This window comes from Halyomorpha halys, unplaced genomic scaffold (genome assembly GCF_000696795.3).
Source record: "Halyomorpha halys isolate HHAL.00 unplaced genomic scaffold, Hhal_1.1 Scaffold505.1, whole genome shotgun sequence".
NCBI classification, from domain to species: domain Eukaryota; kingdom Metazoa; phylum Arthropoda; class Insecta; order Hemiptera; family Pentatomidae; genus Halyomorpha; species Halyomorpha halys.
In genome coordinates this window covers 833665-851895 of record NW_027114634.1, presented here as the reverse complement: position 1 = coordinate 851895, position 18231 = coordinate 833665, and the positions used below count along the sequence as shown (strand labels likewise).

At 30.7% G+C, this 18231-nt stretch overlaps 1 protein-coding gene across 2 annotated transcripts in view; it reads left to right on the top strand.

Annotated features, from left to right (window-relative positions):
- Positions 1-18231, top strand: part of LOC106683694 (serine/arginine repetitive matrix protein 5) — a 40017-nt gene that overhangs the window by 19203 nt on the left and 2583 nt on the right. Inside the window, exons 10-16 of one of the 2 annotated variants that reach the window (XM_067051798.1) lie at positions 744-903; positions 1433-1531; positions 1612-1679; positions 4882-5031; positions 5873-5984; positions 15561-15661; positions 17868-18062. In XM_067051798.1, coding sequence (XP_066907899.1) covers positions 744-903; positions 1433-1531; positions 1612-1679; positions 4882-5031; positions 5873-5984; positions 15561-15661; positions 17868-18062 — 885 coding nt within the window. Of the gene's footprint in view, positions 1-743; positions 904-1432; positions 1532-1611; positions 1680-4881; positions 5032-5868; positions 5985-15560; positions 15662-17867; positions 18063-18231 lie in introns of both variants that reach the window. The other variant, XM_014425323.3, reaches the window with a different exon arrangement.

Sequence of the window (18231 nt, the reverse complement as noted above, 5' to 3'; positions counted from 1 at the left end):
TATATATATATATATAAAATTGAAATTAGTTATACTTGTGATCAATTAAAGATGAATTTTAGGTTTGAATTTAACTCAAATATTAGAAGGGTACTCAATGCTGAATTGAAGGAACTCCACTCGCTAAATATAATTCAGGTCACAGCATTGTGGCCAATAAAGATGGCACGTAAGATTGAAGGGTTTATTCATGAACAGATCCCTAAAATATTAATAAACACTGAGGTGATGAGTAAACATCCCCGGGGGTAGATAGAAGTGCAGGTGGGAGGATTGCATCAAGACTAATCTCGTGAATTTTGGTTTGGACGAGCATCACTGGATAGATGTATATAGAGTGATTGGTGACACCATCTAACCTTGAGGTTCACTAAGCCTTTATTATCACTATTTAGATTGATGTAAGCCATGGCCATGTCAGACAGCTGTTTAACTGCTACAATGAAATTTAGCTTAATATTAAGGAAGCATTTATAATTGAAAGATCTCATTGGAAGGCTATTGGACAAGTGTTGAAAAAGATAGACATTCCATTATCTTCCTTTATTTCCTTACATTTTAAGCAGTATTGTAATTTTTTATCAAGGCTTAAAAGCTTTGAAAAAAAAAAAGAATCAGGAGTCAAGAAAGAACCTAAATATGAAGGGTTCCTAGTCCTAAATAACAGATGTAAATAAATTATAGTGGGAAAATTTATTATTTATTGTTAATAATTACATTGTTCATCTAAATTATTTCTTTAGGTGGCGCTGAAAGAAATCGTTATGGTAATGAACGATTAAGCCCTGAGCGTAGCTCAACCAGAGATGATAGAAGGGGTCGTCGCTGGGTCGAAAGCCGAGAAAAACAAAGTGGAAGTCATGAATGGTCTGAACATACAGATTGGGACAATCGGTCTTCAAGGTATGATTTATGAGCAAATCAATTTTTTTAATTTGTTACACCTCACAAAAAGTGAAGTTGTTTAATACTTTGTGATTACTAGACATGTCTATATGTAATTTTCTTAGAAAAACCTTAATGAAGGTAGTTATGGTTGATTATGTGCTGAAATTTTTGTGATTTAGGAAAAGTCTGGTATCATAGATGAGTAATAACTTTAGGGTACAGGAGAAAAAAGGTCTGTCATATTTTAAGTTGCTTGTTTTTCAGTAAAATAGGTAGGTTAATATCTATCACTTCCACAATATTATGGAAATATATCAGTTTCTTTGCTCAGTTCATTTATCACATGAATGAATAATTGTATAGGAAGAAAGCTTTCTTTAAATACTAATAGATGGTACTGATATCTCAGATTTTTAAAAAATGGACTGATTGTTTTCTTATGTACGTACTTTTCAAATGGTATGTTTTTTAGGAGTACTTATTTTATTAAATATAATTTGGCTAATGGTTACTGTTCTGGGTCTAATTATTTTTTGAATATCAGATGTGAAGAAAGAGGTGATGAATGGTGTTCTTATAGTGGCTCAGTGTCAGGAAATGGAGATTGGAGATCACGATCTCATTTATCACATCATGAAGATAGGTTGGTTAAAAATCAATATTCATTTCGTCATCTCTCAATAATACTAAATTAATTTTAAATATTTTTCCTTTTGTTTTCAGAAGAAATCATCATAGTGAAAAAGAGAAAGATCATACTAATGATGTTTCCAAGGGAGAAAAAGAACAGAGTAAGCCAGAAAAATTAATTAGTTTTACTAATTCCCTGTTTATAGTTTTTAATATTATAGATTGAATATATATTTGTAAATATTTTGTTTATGTATTTTAATCAAGGTAAATACCTTTTCAAAAGTTCATTCCTGATTTAGGAACTATATATTACGTTATAATAATGATAAAACTTACTTTACGGGAAAATCACTTAGCTTATTCGTGAAGATGTATAAAAAGAGAGGAAAACAATTAAAAATGTTAGGCCGAAGTTTTATCCTAACTTGTGACATTTTAATTATGAAGTATGATGTGAGGCTTTTTTTTCTCTCTTCATAAATTTTACATTTTTTAAAACATATTAGTCCAAGAATCCAAGAAGAGGGGAAAAAACCAGTTATTGCCCCCCATTTTTTATTATTTTAATGAAAACTATTTACTGTTCAGAGTCAAATGTCTATGACTGGCCATCATAGAGAAAATAAAAATGGTGGTTTTTCTGAAGATACAAAAAATTAATTTTTCAGTTCTTGTAGGTAAAACAAAATTCCCTTCAGTTTTTACCTTGACTATTTAAGTAATACAGTTCATAATGTTATTAACAAGTAAATATTGAAGTATTTAAGATACAGCACACCCCCTGAAGTCTATTTTATTCCAGAAAAACCCTAAAATATTTGCTTACTTTTACTATAAAACTACCTACAACACTAAAAAAAAAAAAAATCATAGCACAATGTTTAAAGTAGAGTACATTCTATAAAATATGAGCTCGAACAGACATCTATACGTCTAGTAGTTCCTGAGATATAGTTTTTCATAAACCAAATGTTTTTTCCAAACATTGAGAAATCAACATTTTGCGAATTTATTTTAGCAAACATAAAAACTTCTAATCTTACAAAAATAAACATTATGAACTACTTTATTGTACATTAAACTAGCTTTAATTTGAGTGCTAATAGACATATGTACATCTATTGATTACTTAGATATAGTTATTCCAAAATAAATTCACTAACTACTGATTTATTATTTTGTTTTGAAATGTTGCTTTTTTAAAAAAGTGTATCTTGAGAACTATTGAACATTAACAGTTCTATTAGGGCTCATATTTTAGTAAATTTACCCTAAATAATGTTCTATTAGGTTTTTAGTGTTGTAGGCAGTTTTAAAAATATGGATCTCTAAATTTAAAAATAATTAATTTTCTTTTTAACATTTTGAAACAGCTGCTATTTTTTATTCTTCCCAACTATGGTTGGCAGACTCATCAATTTTGACTAGTAAACACAAATAGTTTTTATTAAAATAACGCGATGTTTCACTTTTATCTTTGTACCTTTATAAAAATGAAATTGACCATCGTTCACATTGGAGCTATAATATCTAATATCCCAAAATAGTACAATTTACATTTAAGAGAAGGATAGTACTCAGGTATTATTTGTATGAGGTTTCTAAGTGATGTTAGATAAATATAGATTTTCTATACAAACAGCTCATATAAAATCTCTTTTAAATGCATGATTTGTAAAGATTTATAGTTTATACAGAGAGCACATTACTATACAGCAAGTTAAAAATGGTTTAATTTCTACGTATTCTAAAAAATACCCATACAGCATTAAAAAATTGTAAAGAAAACATAAGGTCATATTCTGTAGATTATTCATCAAACTTATGGCCAAGATTGGTAATGCAAGGCTCCCCGAATTATCCTTTCTTAATATAAAAAAAAACCACCTAACCTTTCTTACAATTATTATATTGTAAGGAACATTTGTTGTTAGGGTCAAGTTAATTGTATTGTTTAAGAGGGTATCCCAAAACAATATAGTAAATATCATACATCATATATTTATGCTATAAAAATATGTTTAAAAATAAAATAAGATTGTTGCCTAACCTCTCAGGTCCATCAGTCCGAAAATAATTGAAATTATTTGTTATTATTGATTTAGGTTCTATTTACATTGGAAAATAATCTATAAAAATTTATTTCATATAGACTAGTATGAAACATTTCATTTGTGTTTGTACTGATTCATTGATTGTGAACGTACTAGCAATTTAGTTTACAATTTATCTCTTTGAAACATGCACTGAATCACCTGGGTTATTGATTTGGATAGTATACTTCAGGTATAAAATTAATTTTTTTGGAAAATTCGATAGATTTATACTTGGTTTTCTAAATATTTGGCATCAAGAAGTGAGAATTAATGAATTAAGAGATCTTATGAAGAGCTTAGAGAAAATGATCAAAAGTTACCACATATGGCACTATCTACGTTCGATCATAGTTTGAAACTACTGAGATGGACATTCAAAAATATGCAGATGTTTGTTAGTACATTTTTTCTCTTTCAAAATTGATTGTGGTTGAAACTTTACTATTTATTTAAGTAGTAGTTGTTATTAAATAAATCTATTAACGTAATTTAAGAAATAAAATATTGTGAATGATGAATCTGTTCAACCTACCTGTTGGTTCCATCACATCCTTCCACAGTAGAGTAGTAATCCACAGTAAGTATGAAACCTGGTTAGATATTGATGTAAAAGGAAATAGGTTTTGGTTGTTTTTCAAGTTTTAGTTTTTGTATCCTGCAATATCTAGAAGAAAATAAATTTCAGAGAAAATTAAAGAAAGAAAATGCTTGTTATTTTTCATTTGTATCATTAATTGGTTCTTTCTGAATATCCAGAAATTTGTTATATAACTATCCCTTCTGTAATTTTGAATTTGTAACATATTAAAAAAGTGTCTTATATTAAAGGGAAAGCAATGCCTTAAGATTTTTGAAAAAGTAATGATTAGTTAAATATTTGATCTAGGGAAAAATAAATTCTGGCGAATTTTATGGTGGATTGACATGATTATGATTGAAGTAATTGCATTATGGCAGTTGAAATTGGTCTCTAAAATTTGCTAAGCTGGATGATGAATAAATAACAAAAAAAAAAAAAGAAAGTTACAATTACCGGATGAATAAAGATCAGGTTGATCAAGATATAGATGGGAGGATAGTTATGGGTCCAACCTTGTTGAGTTTTGAATGGAGTTTGTTAGAGGGATGGACATACCCTGTGATTGTTGGTCATATCAACATCCAACCTTCAACTTCAGTAAACCTTATCCCTTTGACCAAAATTTGTTTGCCTCCACACTTTTTTTTTTTTTATTGTTAAAATAAAGATTTATTAATTTTTCAGAAGAAGCTAATATGTCAAGTGGCTCTAAAAGATCAGGTGAAGATGTAGAAATGGAAATAAAACGTACTAGACTTGATGAGGTGTCTCTTCAGGAAGAACTAAGTGATATTAGTGATGATCCTGATGATATATTAAACAGAGAAGATGCAAGTATTTTTTTTAATTTGATGTTAGATATATTAAGCTTATTCATTAATCCTTTTTTTTTTTGGTGCTAACTCTTTTATTTATATAACATACAAATGCAAATATATGTGTTCAAAAAATTGAGCTTTTTCATTTTCTTCCAAATAATTTATGTATATAACAAGTATATCACTTAATATCTATGGGATTTAGTAAGCAAGAACCTATTTCCCATGTAAATTAAGAACTACATTATTATTTTTAGATATATCTCCCTACTAATGTAATGCCCATTATGATAATCCTTATTTATTCAAGTGCTATTTATATTTTATAAGAATTTTTTTTTTTCAGTAAATAAAGTTTTCTTTGCCAAAAAGTAGCTATACTGTGTGTTTATGTTTCTCTTCCTGAAAAAACTAAATATTACTTTGAACAACATTTTTATCTGAAAATTTCTAGAAGGCTTAGTGTTAAAAGTAAAATTTCTCCAACTTTAAAATCATTTTCCATCTGCAAGTAACAAAAGTCACACTCTCCAAATTATGGTGTGATTTTTCTCTTTTATAGGTTATTTATGATTTGAAATGTTACAAACCACACATTCTTATGACAAATTAACTGATTTGTCTGTAACACTTATTTGTTAATGAAATCAACAAAGTTGAAAGGTTTTGTTTATTATTATAATTGCAATTTTAACTCCTAATCTAATACTATATTTGCTAACAGTAACATGTTAAATTAATTTAACTCTATTTTAGTTAGCAATTTTCTCTCATTAAATCATTCTTTTAAATTTTAAAAATGAGATTTAATAATGTAAAACTTAAAAATTTCATGATATTTATGTGATTTTAGACAGAGTTTGTGGACGATGAAGTGATAGAGGAGGATGCTGGTAGCCTTACTGAAACTAATAAACATCTTCATGGTCATGAAGAAGGATCTCAGCCTCTTACTCCACCTGGAGAAAGGTTTGCGAATTTTTATATTAATCATGACTATTCATAACAATTGATTCATGTCTTAGTGAGGGCCATCTTTAACAAACTAATGATTTAATCACAAATTTTGAATGTCAAACAAATATTAAAAATCATATGGATACTTTTCAGTGTAATTTAAAGATTTCATAAAAATGAATAAGAGGATAAGTGAAGGGCATGTGTATGTACAGTAAAAGTCTTTAAAGCATACAGAAAGTCTAAAATATGTAATAACCATTTTTTGTTTTCTGATTCTGTATTAACTTAATTATGAATTATTTTTACTTTTTCAATGTTTAAATTTTAGGTACCTGCTATAATATTGACAATAATTTAATCATTCAAAGATTCAATACTCTTAATTTTTATGAAAGGAATATGGTCTGGGTGTCAAAATAGCCCTGACGAAGCCCTGCAACGTGGGGCGAAACGTTGGCTCAATAAAATAGTGTATATTCTACTATTTGAGTTTTTTTTACCGCACCCGGACCATATTCCTTTCATCTTTACACACGGTCAATCAATAATCTTCCATTACTATTTTTTTGTTCTTTTTTGACCGCACCCGGACCATATTCCTTTCATCTTTACACACGGTCAATCAATAATCTTCCAGTCTTAATTTTTATTATCGAAGGACGAAAAATGTATTGATCAACTTTTAAATTAAATTAAAGGAGTTCTGCTAATTAAAGCCAAGTTTAATAACATTTCTTTTACTTTTGCTGCGAACTTTAGATCATTTTTTCAAAACCAAAAATAATGCACTTTTTGCCTAATTTTGTGTCTAAAAGTGAGTTACCTCTCAGCTTCACCTGAGAGTAAAAGCGGAACTATTATGTGGAAGAGTTCTTTAAAGGATATTTCCAGGCTTTTAATGTTAAACAATTTTTTATAAATTACCTAAAATGATGACGTCTTTTAACCAGACCATTATTTCCTTGCTTGTTTTCTATTTATCTTAAAAAATAAATGAAAATGAATCTATGGCAATCAATCAAGAAGTCTAAACAAACATTGGTTTATACTAGTGAGTATAACCTCTTATTCATATAAATATGAAACATTATATGTGAGAAGGGTGGTTTACCAACTTTGTAACCCATATTAGGGTAGATTTGTAGAAGATTTCCAGATGCCTTAAGTGTTGGACAAGACCAAGTGGTCCTGAAATCCAGAAAAAATAAAAACTAACCTTCTACAAACTTCTCTTTTATTACTATCTGGTTATTCTTTGCCGCACTTGGAAATTAGATAAGATCTTGCTCCCACTTACCCTACCTCGTTGCTAGTTGATTCATATCCTTTTAAGTTTGTAAAAAAAAAATCTGCTAATTACATACTTCAACGTAGGTTCCTCATTCACCATTTCTATTTGGCACATAATTATCAATTTTCCTATATTTCAATGTTAGTGAATAAATTGTATGAGATATGAACCGTTTTTTAGATATAGGTTTGTCAAGTATAATACTTTCGTACATTTTTAATCAAAAATAGATGTTAGAATATAATAAAATTGACACTAGACTGTTTTTACCCTAATCCCCAACATTCTTAAAACTTTTAGCCCTGGAGTCCAATGCATAAAATCTAGCTCATAAAATGATCATTCCTTGTATGTTGTAACTTTTTCGGATTCCTATACTATTACTAGAATCCGAAAAAGTTATGATGGTATACCATATTAAAGAACATGAAATGCATTGTAAATCGATTACCATAACTTAATAATTCAGTCAATTGGTATGGTGATGACTACATTTTCTCTTTTTTCCTTGGGTATTAGACCTGAACTGCTCTTCCATAAGCAAGTTGGTGAAACCTTAGGTCAAGGAAAATATATTAATGCATGCATAAGAGAAAATTAAAGGCTAAACATAAAAATTTCCTAAAAAACTGATTAACAGTAGTTAGTGTCATGCCCAGACATGGATTTGACCACAGATAGATACGTAACTAAATTTATTTCTTGAGATCCCAAATGTTAAACACAAGTTGTTGTGTTATAATGTTCAATTCTTGGGGCAATTTTTTTTAATACAAGACTTCTCTGCCTTTGTTAGTGAAGAAGTATAAACTCTCCATCTTCATGCTTTTTTGTCAGGTTCCTCCATTTGACTTTCTACTTCATTTGATACCATTTTTACTTATTTTAAAAACTGCTGATATGAAAGTTGACAAAATATTTTGTTAGTTCTCCCATTGTGTTTTTATAAAAGAAGGATAGAGATTGGAAAATAATCTTGGGAAGAGTGTGTATTTTAGCATGAACTTTGAAAACTACTGGAAATACGACTAACCAAATAGGTCTCTTTCATTTGATATTTGTCTCTGTTTTTCTCTTCCGCAACAAAAATTTTCATCCATAATTTTTTTATTTTATTTTTTCCATTTTGGATTATTAGAGTATATATACATTCTATCAAAGTTTGAGTTACTGAGATTTCCCTGTATTGTTTTTAGTAACTAACAATTTGTTGTTGTAGATATATCGTTTTAGAATAATTATTAACAAGATTAATTTATTATAGTGAAAGATAATGAATTAAACAATGCAGTGTGAAACAATGTTCAACCATGTTATATGGATGACATGATTTCGATAGTGAAATTGAAATTATGACAAGTATGAGGTAAATATAATTATATGAATTACAAATACACGTATATGACATGGATGAGAATTGTTGTTTAAAATAAATGATTATTTGAAGGGTTATTAAGGTGCATGAATATGGGACAATTGTTCCGTAACGTTGTACAACTATGAAGAAATATATAGAATAGTTTGTATTTAGTTGCAGAAGTTTTTTAACCTCAAAAATTTATAGAAATTAATTAATCAAACTTCCTAAAAAGAAAATCCAGATTAATTTATTATATGAAAGTAAAATATGTATGCTTTTGAACAACTAACACTACAACAACTAAACTTTGACCATGCATTATGGATTCTTTTTGAAATTGTTCCTGCAGCTCTTCCGTATTTTCAACTATAATACTCCAACCAATTTCAATATTATTAATTATATATTGATTGAATAAAATTTATTAGACTGGCCCCTGAAAATTGTTCCATGCCAACTAACACTTAGAAGGACTGTTAGTGTGAAAGATTGCACAATTCATCGCCAACACTTATGGGTCATTGGATTTTGGATATTGTGGTGAAGCTTCGGACCGTTGTAGTTGTTGTTGTTGGTTGGGGCTTTTGGGCGTAAAACCCTGAGGTCATCAACGCCCACGCTTCTCACTTTATAATTCTATTTCAAGATTTGAAATTCTTTAATTGCTAAATAAATTTGAATAATTACTTATTTTAGAATTTTTCAATACATATGACAAACTTTTGGGTTTAGATCTTATTCAAAAGATTATTCCTTTTTAAGAAAATTAAAACCATTTCTATATTTTTTTGCTCGTCATTCAGGGTATCCGAAACTCTGTCCCACTCCCAATCTACATAAGTTCATGTAATAGAAATGACATTCTTCAAATATGTGACTGACTTGTAAGTACACTGTTGCAGTATTGACATTTTGGCGGTGGTTGCTTATTGATCAGGTATGCATGAGTTAAATTCGTATGACCTATTCTAAATCTGGCTATAGCTACCTCCTCCCTGCGATTGAAACGGTTTGATGTGGTCTATGGTTTAATCGTTTTTTTAATAGTTTTTAATTTGCTTGCTGGGCTTTCATTCCACATGGCTTGCCAACTAGCTAATATTTCATTTTTCATCGGGAGACTTATTTCTTGGGGTGTCAGAATGGCCGTGCCCCAACCCGGAAGGGCAAGTGCTTGTTTGGCTGTAACGTCCGCCAGTTCATTTCCAGCGATCTCCGCGTGACCCGGCACCCATATAAAGAAAACAGTTTTTCCCAAGTTTTCTAGCATGTTGGTGTAATTGTGTATTTTTATGATTGCCGAGTGTTTCGGGTAAATGGTCTTCATGGCTTTTAATGAGCTTAAAGAGTCGGTAATGATAACAATGTTAGTATGCGTCACTGTCATGGAGAAGTGGAGTGCTGAGGCTATTGCATGTAATTTAGCTGTATATACACTGCATAATTTATGTAGTTTTATTTTATGGGTTGAGTTATGTGTGATGAAAAAGGATGCTGTAGATTCGTTTGATTTTGATCCGTCAGTATATATCAAAAAAGGATCTGGAATATTTTGACAGAGATGTGAGAACCTAGTTCTATATTCAGTATGTGACGTACTACCTTTGGTAGCAGTATGTGTTCTTTCTGCCAACAGGAGTGTTGAATTTATTTTGTTTCTAAAAAAATTTGAATATTTTGGTTTGAAGATGTATTTATGTTTATGATGATCCTTTTGAGGGTATAATTTTGAAATGTAGTTTATCGCCAGTTTTTACTTCTGAATAACAGAGGAGGTAGTCCAGCTTCAGAACACAGACTAAGAATGGGGCTTGTTCGAAATGCGCCAGTTGCGATACGTATCCCTGTATGATGAACCACATCCAGTCTGGCGAGAATTTGGTGTCGGGCAGAGCCGTAAATAAAACATCCATAGTCTAGTTTCGAGCATACTAGGGTCCGGTATAATTTTATCAGTGTGTGTCTGTCAGAGCCCCAGGAGGTGCCGCTAAGCAAGGGTAATATATTTAGTTTTTTTATTGTATTGGATTTTAGTGTCGAAATTTGCGTTTTCCAATTTAGCTTCCGATCAGGGTATCAAAGATTCACCTAAATAGAGTTCAGGAAATGGTGGAGTTATTCTTTTTCGGGTGAAATGGAGGCATTTGGTTTTCTCAGGTGAGAACTCAAGACCGATTGAAAGTGACCAGTTGTTCATTATATTTATTGCTTCCTGTAATTTATGTTTGATAATAGTTGTATTTGCTGATCGACAAATAATGGCTAGATCGTCCGCAAATAGCGGCAGTTTAACACCCCTTGGCATGTTAAGTTAATCGTTTATTGCTAGGCAGAATAGAGTTGGGCTGAGAACACATCCTTGCGGGACTCTGCTAATCTGTTTGCGTTCATCGGAAAATTCGCATCCTATTTGTACTCTGAAGTGGCGATGTGAGTGAAATTGTTTTATGTATTGGTACATTTGCCCTTTGATTCTGACAGCTGATAATTTTTTAAGGATTATATTATGTTTGATACTGTCAAATGCTTTTTTAAGATCGAAAAATATCGCGATTGAATGTTGAGCATTAATAAATGAATATTGGGTTTCAGCCTTCAAAGTAACCAGATGGTCTAGTGTGAATCGACCTTTGGGGAATCCAGATTGAAAAGATTGTAAAAAATTATTGCTCTCTATTATCCACATTAATCTTTTATTGACCATACGGTCCATTATTTTACTGACACAGCTTGTGAGGAATATGGGTCGGTAGCTGGCTGTCATCCGCTTGTCCTTTCCATTTTTTAAAATTGGGATTATTATTGATTCCCGCCAGGTATTTGGGAATTTCCCAGTGAACCAGACATGATTACAGTAGTCAAGCAGCCACTTTAGCATGGTATTTGGGAGTTTTTTTATCATGTCATATTGGATTTGATCAGGTCTGGGTGTAGTGCCTTTGACAGTATTTAAAATATGTTTTAGTTCCCATAAGGAAAAAGGGAGGTTATAATGTACGACCGCTTCATTATCTGTCCTTTCGGAACCTATTGCTTCGTCATAATTATTATTTTTAGTGGAATAATATATTTCGGAGAAATAGTTGGCAAATGTATTTGCAATTATTGATGGGTTATCTGTCAGTTTTCCGCTAACCGATTTGGTGTAACAGGGAATGGAGGGATTTCTAGTAAATTTGCGGACTTTATTCTACACATCAGCTGACGAGGTAAAAGAGTTTATGGAACTAATATATTTTTTCCATGACTCCGCCTTACTTTGTTTGAATATATTTCTGCATATAGCCCAGTGCTTTTTATATTCAATAAAGTTTTCCGACGTCATACATTTGGTGAATTTTTTATATGCCTTACGACGTTCTTTAATAGCTTTCTTACACCTACTATTAAACCAAGGGACAAGCGTCTTGGGGATCCCGAATTCATCGGTATTGATGCCTTTGCAGCTTTTATAATGTTGTTAGTAAGGGCTTTACAGCCTGTATCAGTGTCCATATCTGATGGTTGAATTTGTGGTGGTGAGGCAAGGGACGTAAAAAGGGTCCAATCAGCTCTTTTTAGCACCCATTTCGGCTTGGCATGTATACAATTCATGATTTTAAATTTTATATGAAGTGGGAAATGGTCACTGCCGTACAAATCAGTAAGAACTGTCCAATCCATGGAATTATACAACATTGGACTACAGAGGGTAAGATCCAGTGCTGAAAAAGTCCCATAGCTGGAGCTAAGGAAAGTATGCTCCCCTGTGTTAAGCAGGAGGAGATTAGTATTGTCTATGAATTTTTCTATTATTTTACCTTGCATATTAAGGTTTTGAGAACCTCACCGCGGCGAATGGGCATTCATGTCCCCTATAAAGAGTACAGGTTGTGGTAATTCATTAAATATGTCTATTAGGTGTTGGTCATCAATTTGACGATCCTGTGGCAGATATAGGTTACATATTGAGAAGGTAAAATTCATATGGATTTTAACTGCTATAGCTTGGAGATGAGTATTTATTTGGATCGGTTCGGAATAAACTGATTATTTTACGGCAAGGAGTACCCCGTGGTGGCCATGATTTGTATATGGCCCATCTTTCCTGTATATTTTAAACAAATTTTCATTTCTTTTGTCATGATTTGAGAGATTGGTTTCCTGGAGGGATATAAAATGGATTTATATCTCTAATCAGAATCTTAAGATCATTAAAATGAGTTTTTAATCCATTACAGTTCCATTGTAATAATGACATAAAAATAAAATAAAGGAGAGGGAAAAAAAAGTTACTTTACCTGAATAAATAGAGAACAATTTTTTGAAATTAATGAAGTAGATATTAATGGTGATTAAAAATAGGTTTAGTTCAGAATACTTTAGACAAATAAAGATTAAAAAATAAATAAATAAATGAAACAATAATAATAAAAATTATATAGAAATTTTGTGAGAAATATGTAATCAGTTTTAAAATAGAAAAATGTGAAAGTAAATATCGACTTTACTTTACTTATTAATCGTGTTCCATTTTTTCTTGGCTCTGTATTCGTGCTTTACTTCTTGTTCTTCTTTCTTTAACTTTCGTCCATTCTCCTCGTGACTTATCTTTACTATCTTGGGGAACAGAGATTTCGTTAGTGGTGGATATTTCCGAAGAGGTAGACTTCGGAAAATCTGGAGGAGGTTCAGCCTCCTCTCTTTTGTCCTGTTTTCGGGTGGAAGACTGTGATTTTTCACGGACTATTTGAGAAAGGGTTGATGGGATATTGGAAACTGAGGGAGAAAGAGAGGGTAAAGGGAGAGTAATGGAAGAAGGGAAGGGGGAAGAGGGAATAATGGGTGAAGGAGGGGAGGGAATAGTGGGTGGAGGTTGGGTTATGGTGGGGGATTCATAGACCACAGTTGGAGTGCGTCAACTGGCCTCTGAGGACTTCTTAATAATAAGATAACTTTTGCCTTGTTCTTCTGTTTGTACGCTAACACTAACAGTTTTTTTATGTTTAACTATATTAGAAAAAGTTAATTGTGTGGGTAATGGGCATATTAATTCATATTTTTTCTTAGCTGCTATATAAGTAATTTTTTCGGTCTCCTGTATAGTCTTAATTTCATTTCCTTAATAAAAGTTGGACAAATTTTTGAAAGACTCATGCTCACCGGAACAATTTACACATTTTAAAGGTTTTTCGCACTGTATTCCTTCATGTCTATTTACCCCGCAATAACGACAAATGGATTGCTTTTACATGTCGTTTTTGTGTGTCCAAATCGAATACAGACAGTACACATAATCGGGCTTCTAATATATTGTTTTATGATAATAATATAAAATCGTATTTTAATTTCGTGCAGAATAGTGGGGTTATTAAACGTTAAAAGGTAATTATTGCTATTATGTTTTTCGTTATTTTTAAAATATGTCATTCTTTTAACATCTTCTACATTTTGTCCTTTTAACTATTCTTTTATTTCCTCTAACGTACAAAAATTTAAATCGGGACACCATATGACCCCTTGGCTCTGGTTTAATTTACTATGCGGCTCTACTTTAATCGGGACTTTATTTAACATTGTTTCGCATTTTAGTAGTTTTTCCGATTGTGTATTTGTAAAAACTTCGATTATGAGGGTTCCATCTTTTAATTTTTTGGCAAATTTTACTTCCCCGATCAAATTATTTATGCTTTTATAAATAAAAAACGGTGAGATTTTTTTGAAATCTGACGAATTTCCGTCTTCATCCTTTTCGTCTCTTTTTATTATAAGAAATCTTAAGGATTTTTCTTGTATGTCATTTGTTTTTGTAGTATTTTTTTTTAATTTTGCCTTCTTTCGCTCTGAAGACGAGTAATCCGAAATGTTGGTTTATTTGATATATTTTTAAAAAAATGAAAACACAAATGTTTATATTAGAAAAAAAAAAAACAATAGAAAATTATATATATCAACTTAAAGAAAAAACTAAAGATAGAGATATACTTTGTAGAAAAAAATAAAATAAAATGAATAAATGAAAGTGAAAACTTTTCGCTTGTAGAGAGTACTTAATCCTTTGGAGCTCTATCCGCTAAATGCGTCCTTACCACACAAAGTATAAACACTGACTGGGACCATTGTAGTTCTAGTCTCTCTGGATGTCATGATTTCACAATCGGTCATTTCACATCCCATTCAGACTGGAAAGAGCCATCAGTAGCTTAACACTTCTAGTTGATGCAACAGATCGTCTATTAAAAAAAAGTTATATGGGAACTTTGACAACTTCATTTAAGGCTTTTACAGCACTCTGGCACTATATTAGTTATTTATTCGCTTCAATTTCCTCGTAAAATATTTCTCTTTGTTTTTTCATAACGCTGAAATTTTTATAAAAATACTGTTAAACATAAGTTTTAGAAACATAATAAAAGATATTTTCTGTGTTAGCTTTTGTTAATTAATGAAATCTCATTCTACATTCATTTAGATAGTTTGTTCAAACCAACTTTTTACGCCATCAGCTTCTCTCAGTGTAGATCTATTAAAATTTTAGCTTAATAATTCATGATTGTGGTATGTGAAGATTTGCAGCAGAGTCCTTTTTTTATACAAGTTTTTAAGCTTTGTTGAATTCATGTGTTATTTATACAGATGGAAGTAGAAGTAACTCAATCTTTAGACTATGAAAAATATTTTTTTAATTTAAATCATTTTTTTAATGAGCCAAATGTATCAGTTTTTTTTTTTGGTTTTTTTCTGAGAGTCTACTGTTTCTTTTACTCAACATTTTCAACCATCCTCGCTGTTTATCAAACCCTAGACAAATGATTTTACAGTTTCTTCACACACGATTTTAACAATTTAAAAAGTCAATTGATGAAATAACTTAAATTGGTGGAGAAAAATGACTTACTTACATATTTTGACCTGTTTTGATGGTTATTATTATTAATACTTTGATTATTTTTAGGAATGTGGAATCAAGGATTACTGAAGATGATGGTATTGTATCCCTAGATTTTGAGGAAATATCTGATGAAGAATTGGAAGAGGAATCAAAATGTAACAAGGGTAAACAATTTTTGATTTCTTGTAATAAGGTTAATAAGGCCAGTGAGGGGAGGGAGCATTTCCCCTAGTTAAGGAGGTTTTACATTATATGACACAACATAGCATGTGTCAGAAAATACAACAGGATACGTATTTATTATGCAAATTCATTTATTTCAGTTTAATCACAAGATAAACTTAGATAATTTTCATGTTAAACAATAAATATTATGCGTTAAATAATACCATTTTTCTGATTTATTCATTTAACTTCCAAGCGTGATCCTTCTATTGTTAGTAACAGTAATATTTTTCTTCTAAATTATACTGAAGAGGGAAATCCCTTATGTGTTGCATAAGCTTTTCTATGAATAATTGGAAAACATAAACCATACCAACAATGATTAAAGGTTTAATGGGACTGATGGAGTGGACAGTCTAAAGATTTCTCCAGAGTTATGTTCTGACAGCTTTCGACAAATAGCGTGCCAAACAAAATATTTTTTTTTCAAAAATGTTGCATTATCTTTGTCTTGTACACATGTCTGTGTTGAACATGCAGTATGTATGCACTTTCTATCAAATACATTAAGGAATATTTATCTTCTAGGAAACACGCCAATATTGTGCCACATTGTGTTTTATAATATAAAACAAACATAATAGGTGTTTTTTAGCTTAGGACAATAATAATTTTTAAGCAGGTTGTTTATCAACAGATAAACTGAGTTAGCTTAGCATAGCTATTGCACTTGTTTTTACTGGTTATTGTGTTAACCACAAACATGAAAATGGGGGTGGCTATGCGCCCGGTCTGATGCTTGATAAGCTAACTTAATTAACCCTCTCCCATTTACTCTTACCCACGACGTTTCCTTTGCTGCCAATTTGATTTTGTTAACTATTTTGCACCTTGTGTTTAGGTGTAGTTGATTTGTTTGTCATTATTTAAAATAAGCATCAATAATAGGTTATAAAATTGTAGATTTAAAATTTACGAATTCACATTTGTTGTATAATGAGAATAATATTCCATGATGCTGTTCCAAGTATCTCCTGGAAGCACTTGGACGAGCTGTTAAGACTAATAATTCTCAGTGATTTCTCATTTTTTTTTTAACCCCTAGGATAAGGAATAAAAGAATAATAGAAGAATTTCAGATCAAGTGATTGAACGGACAGACCCGACAGTATAGACACGTCTGTATAATAAATTTGGTGTGAAGAAAAATTTCTAAATCAAATTACATTTAATATGTAAAGCATGATTCTGAACAAATCACCTCCTTGCACAACCATTGGTTTAGTTGTTGTTGGCAGGGGCCTTAGGGCATAAACCCTAAGGTTATCAAAGCTCATCCGTTGGTTTAGTAACAGTACTTCCTTAAAAAGTATTGAACCCCTGACCCATCATGGGTTGTAGCAGTATGGATTTAATTTTTTTTTTTTTTAATATCAAAATCACTGTTTTTATTACAGTAGTTAAGACCAAGGCATTATTCACTGGCTAGGAGGTAGAGCCAATCAATCCAAAGTGAATAAAAGATAAAATCTCTTATATCAATATTAATATAACTTCTATATTTCTATTAAAATTTAAATACATTACAAATGATAATATATTGGTTATATGTATATTAATATATGATGATGTTAAATTTATTAGGCCAGTTTAATATAATATTAAATAAAAATTTCTTCAGATACATTATTTAATGAAAGTTTACAAATAAGATATACATTTTTAATATTAGTCCAAATTTTGTTTTTGTTTTACCAAATTTAAAAGTTTTCTCAGCATTTTTTATTTAATTATTATTTTATTTTTACCATCGGTTTGTCCTTAAGCGTGTATTATCAAATTTAAAATCATACTGTTGTTAAATTGAAAAATATTCAAATGAGTAAAAAAAATGTTAAATTATTGATGTTTTACTCTTTCAAAAGCTTCCTCTGTGATGTTGAAGTTTGCAGTACTAAAGAATCACATATTTTCTACAATCCATCTTCCTACCATTTACTGAAGTTTGCAGGGTAGGGTCTTTTTTAGACTTCCAGAACACTTAACCCTGAAACACTACCTTATTGTGTTGTATTTAAAGTAATGTGTAATTTTGTTTTTAAGGAATTTTAAGTTTACTAAAATTTAGACCAATATAATTGAAAATATTCAATTTAAGATGAACAGTATAAATGCAGAATAAACTGAACTGTCATTTGTATTCAGGTATAAGTGTTGTTGATGCTCTTGGAGTGGATTGGGCCAGTTTAGTTGCAGAATGGAGACCATCTCGAGAAATTTCAAAAAAAGGATCTGCAAGAAAGAACTGGAGTTCATCAGCAATATTTAAACGAATTAAAATATCTCAGGATTTTGCTGGCGATAAATTTATTGCACGCTTGACAAAAAAACATTCCTCAGGTAACACTTTAAAAATTAAGAATGGCATTCCAAATTTTGTGCATTCGTGTTAAATATTTTTAGATTATATAATTTGCTATGATATTTATCTACCACTATAGAAGAGGTGTAAGGGAATACAGGAATTCAAGTGTTATGTATTTTTTATTTGTATTATGTAATTCAGTTG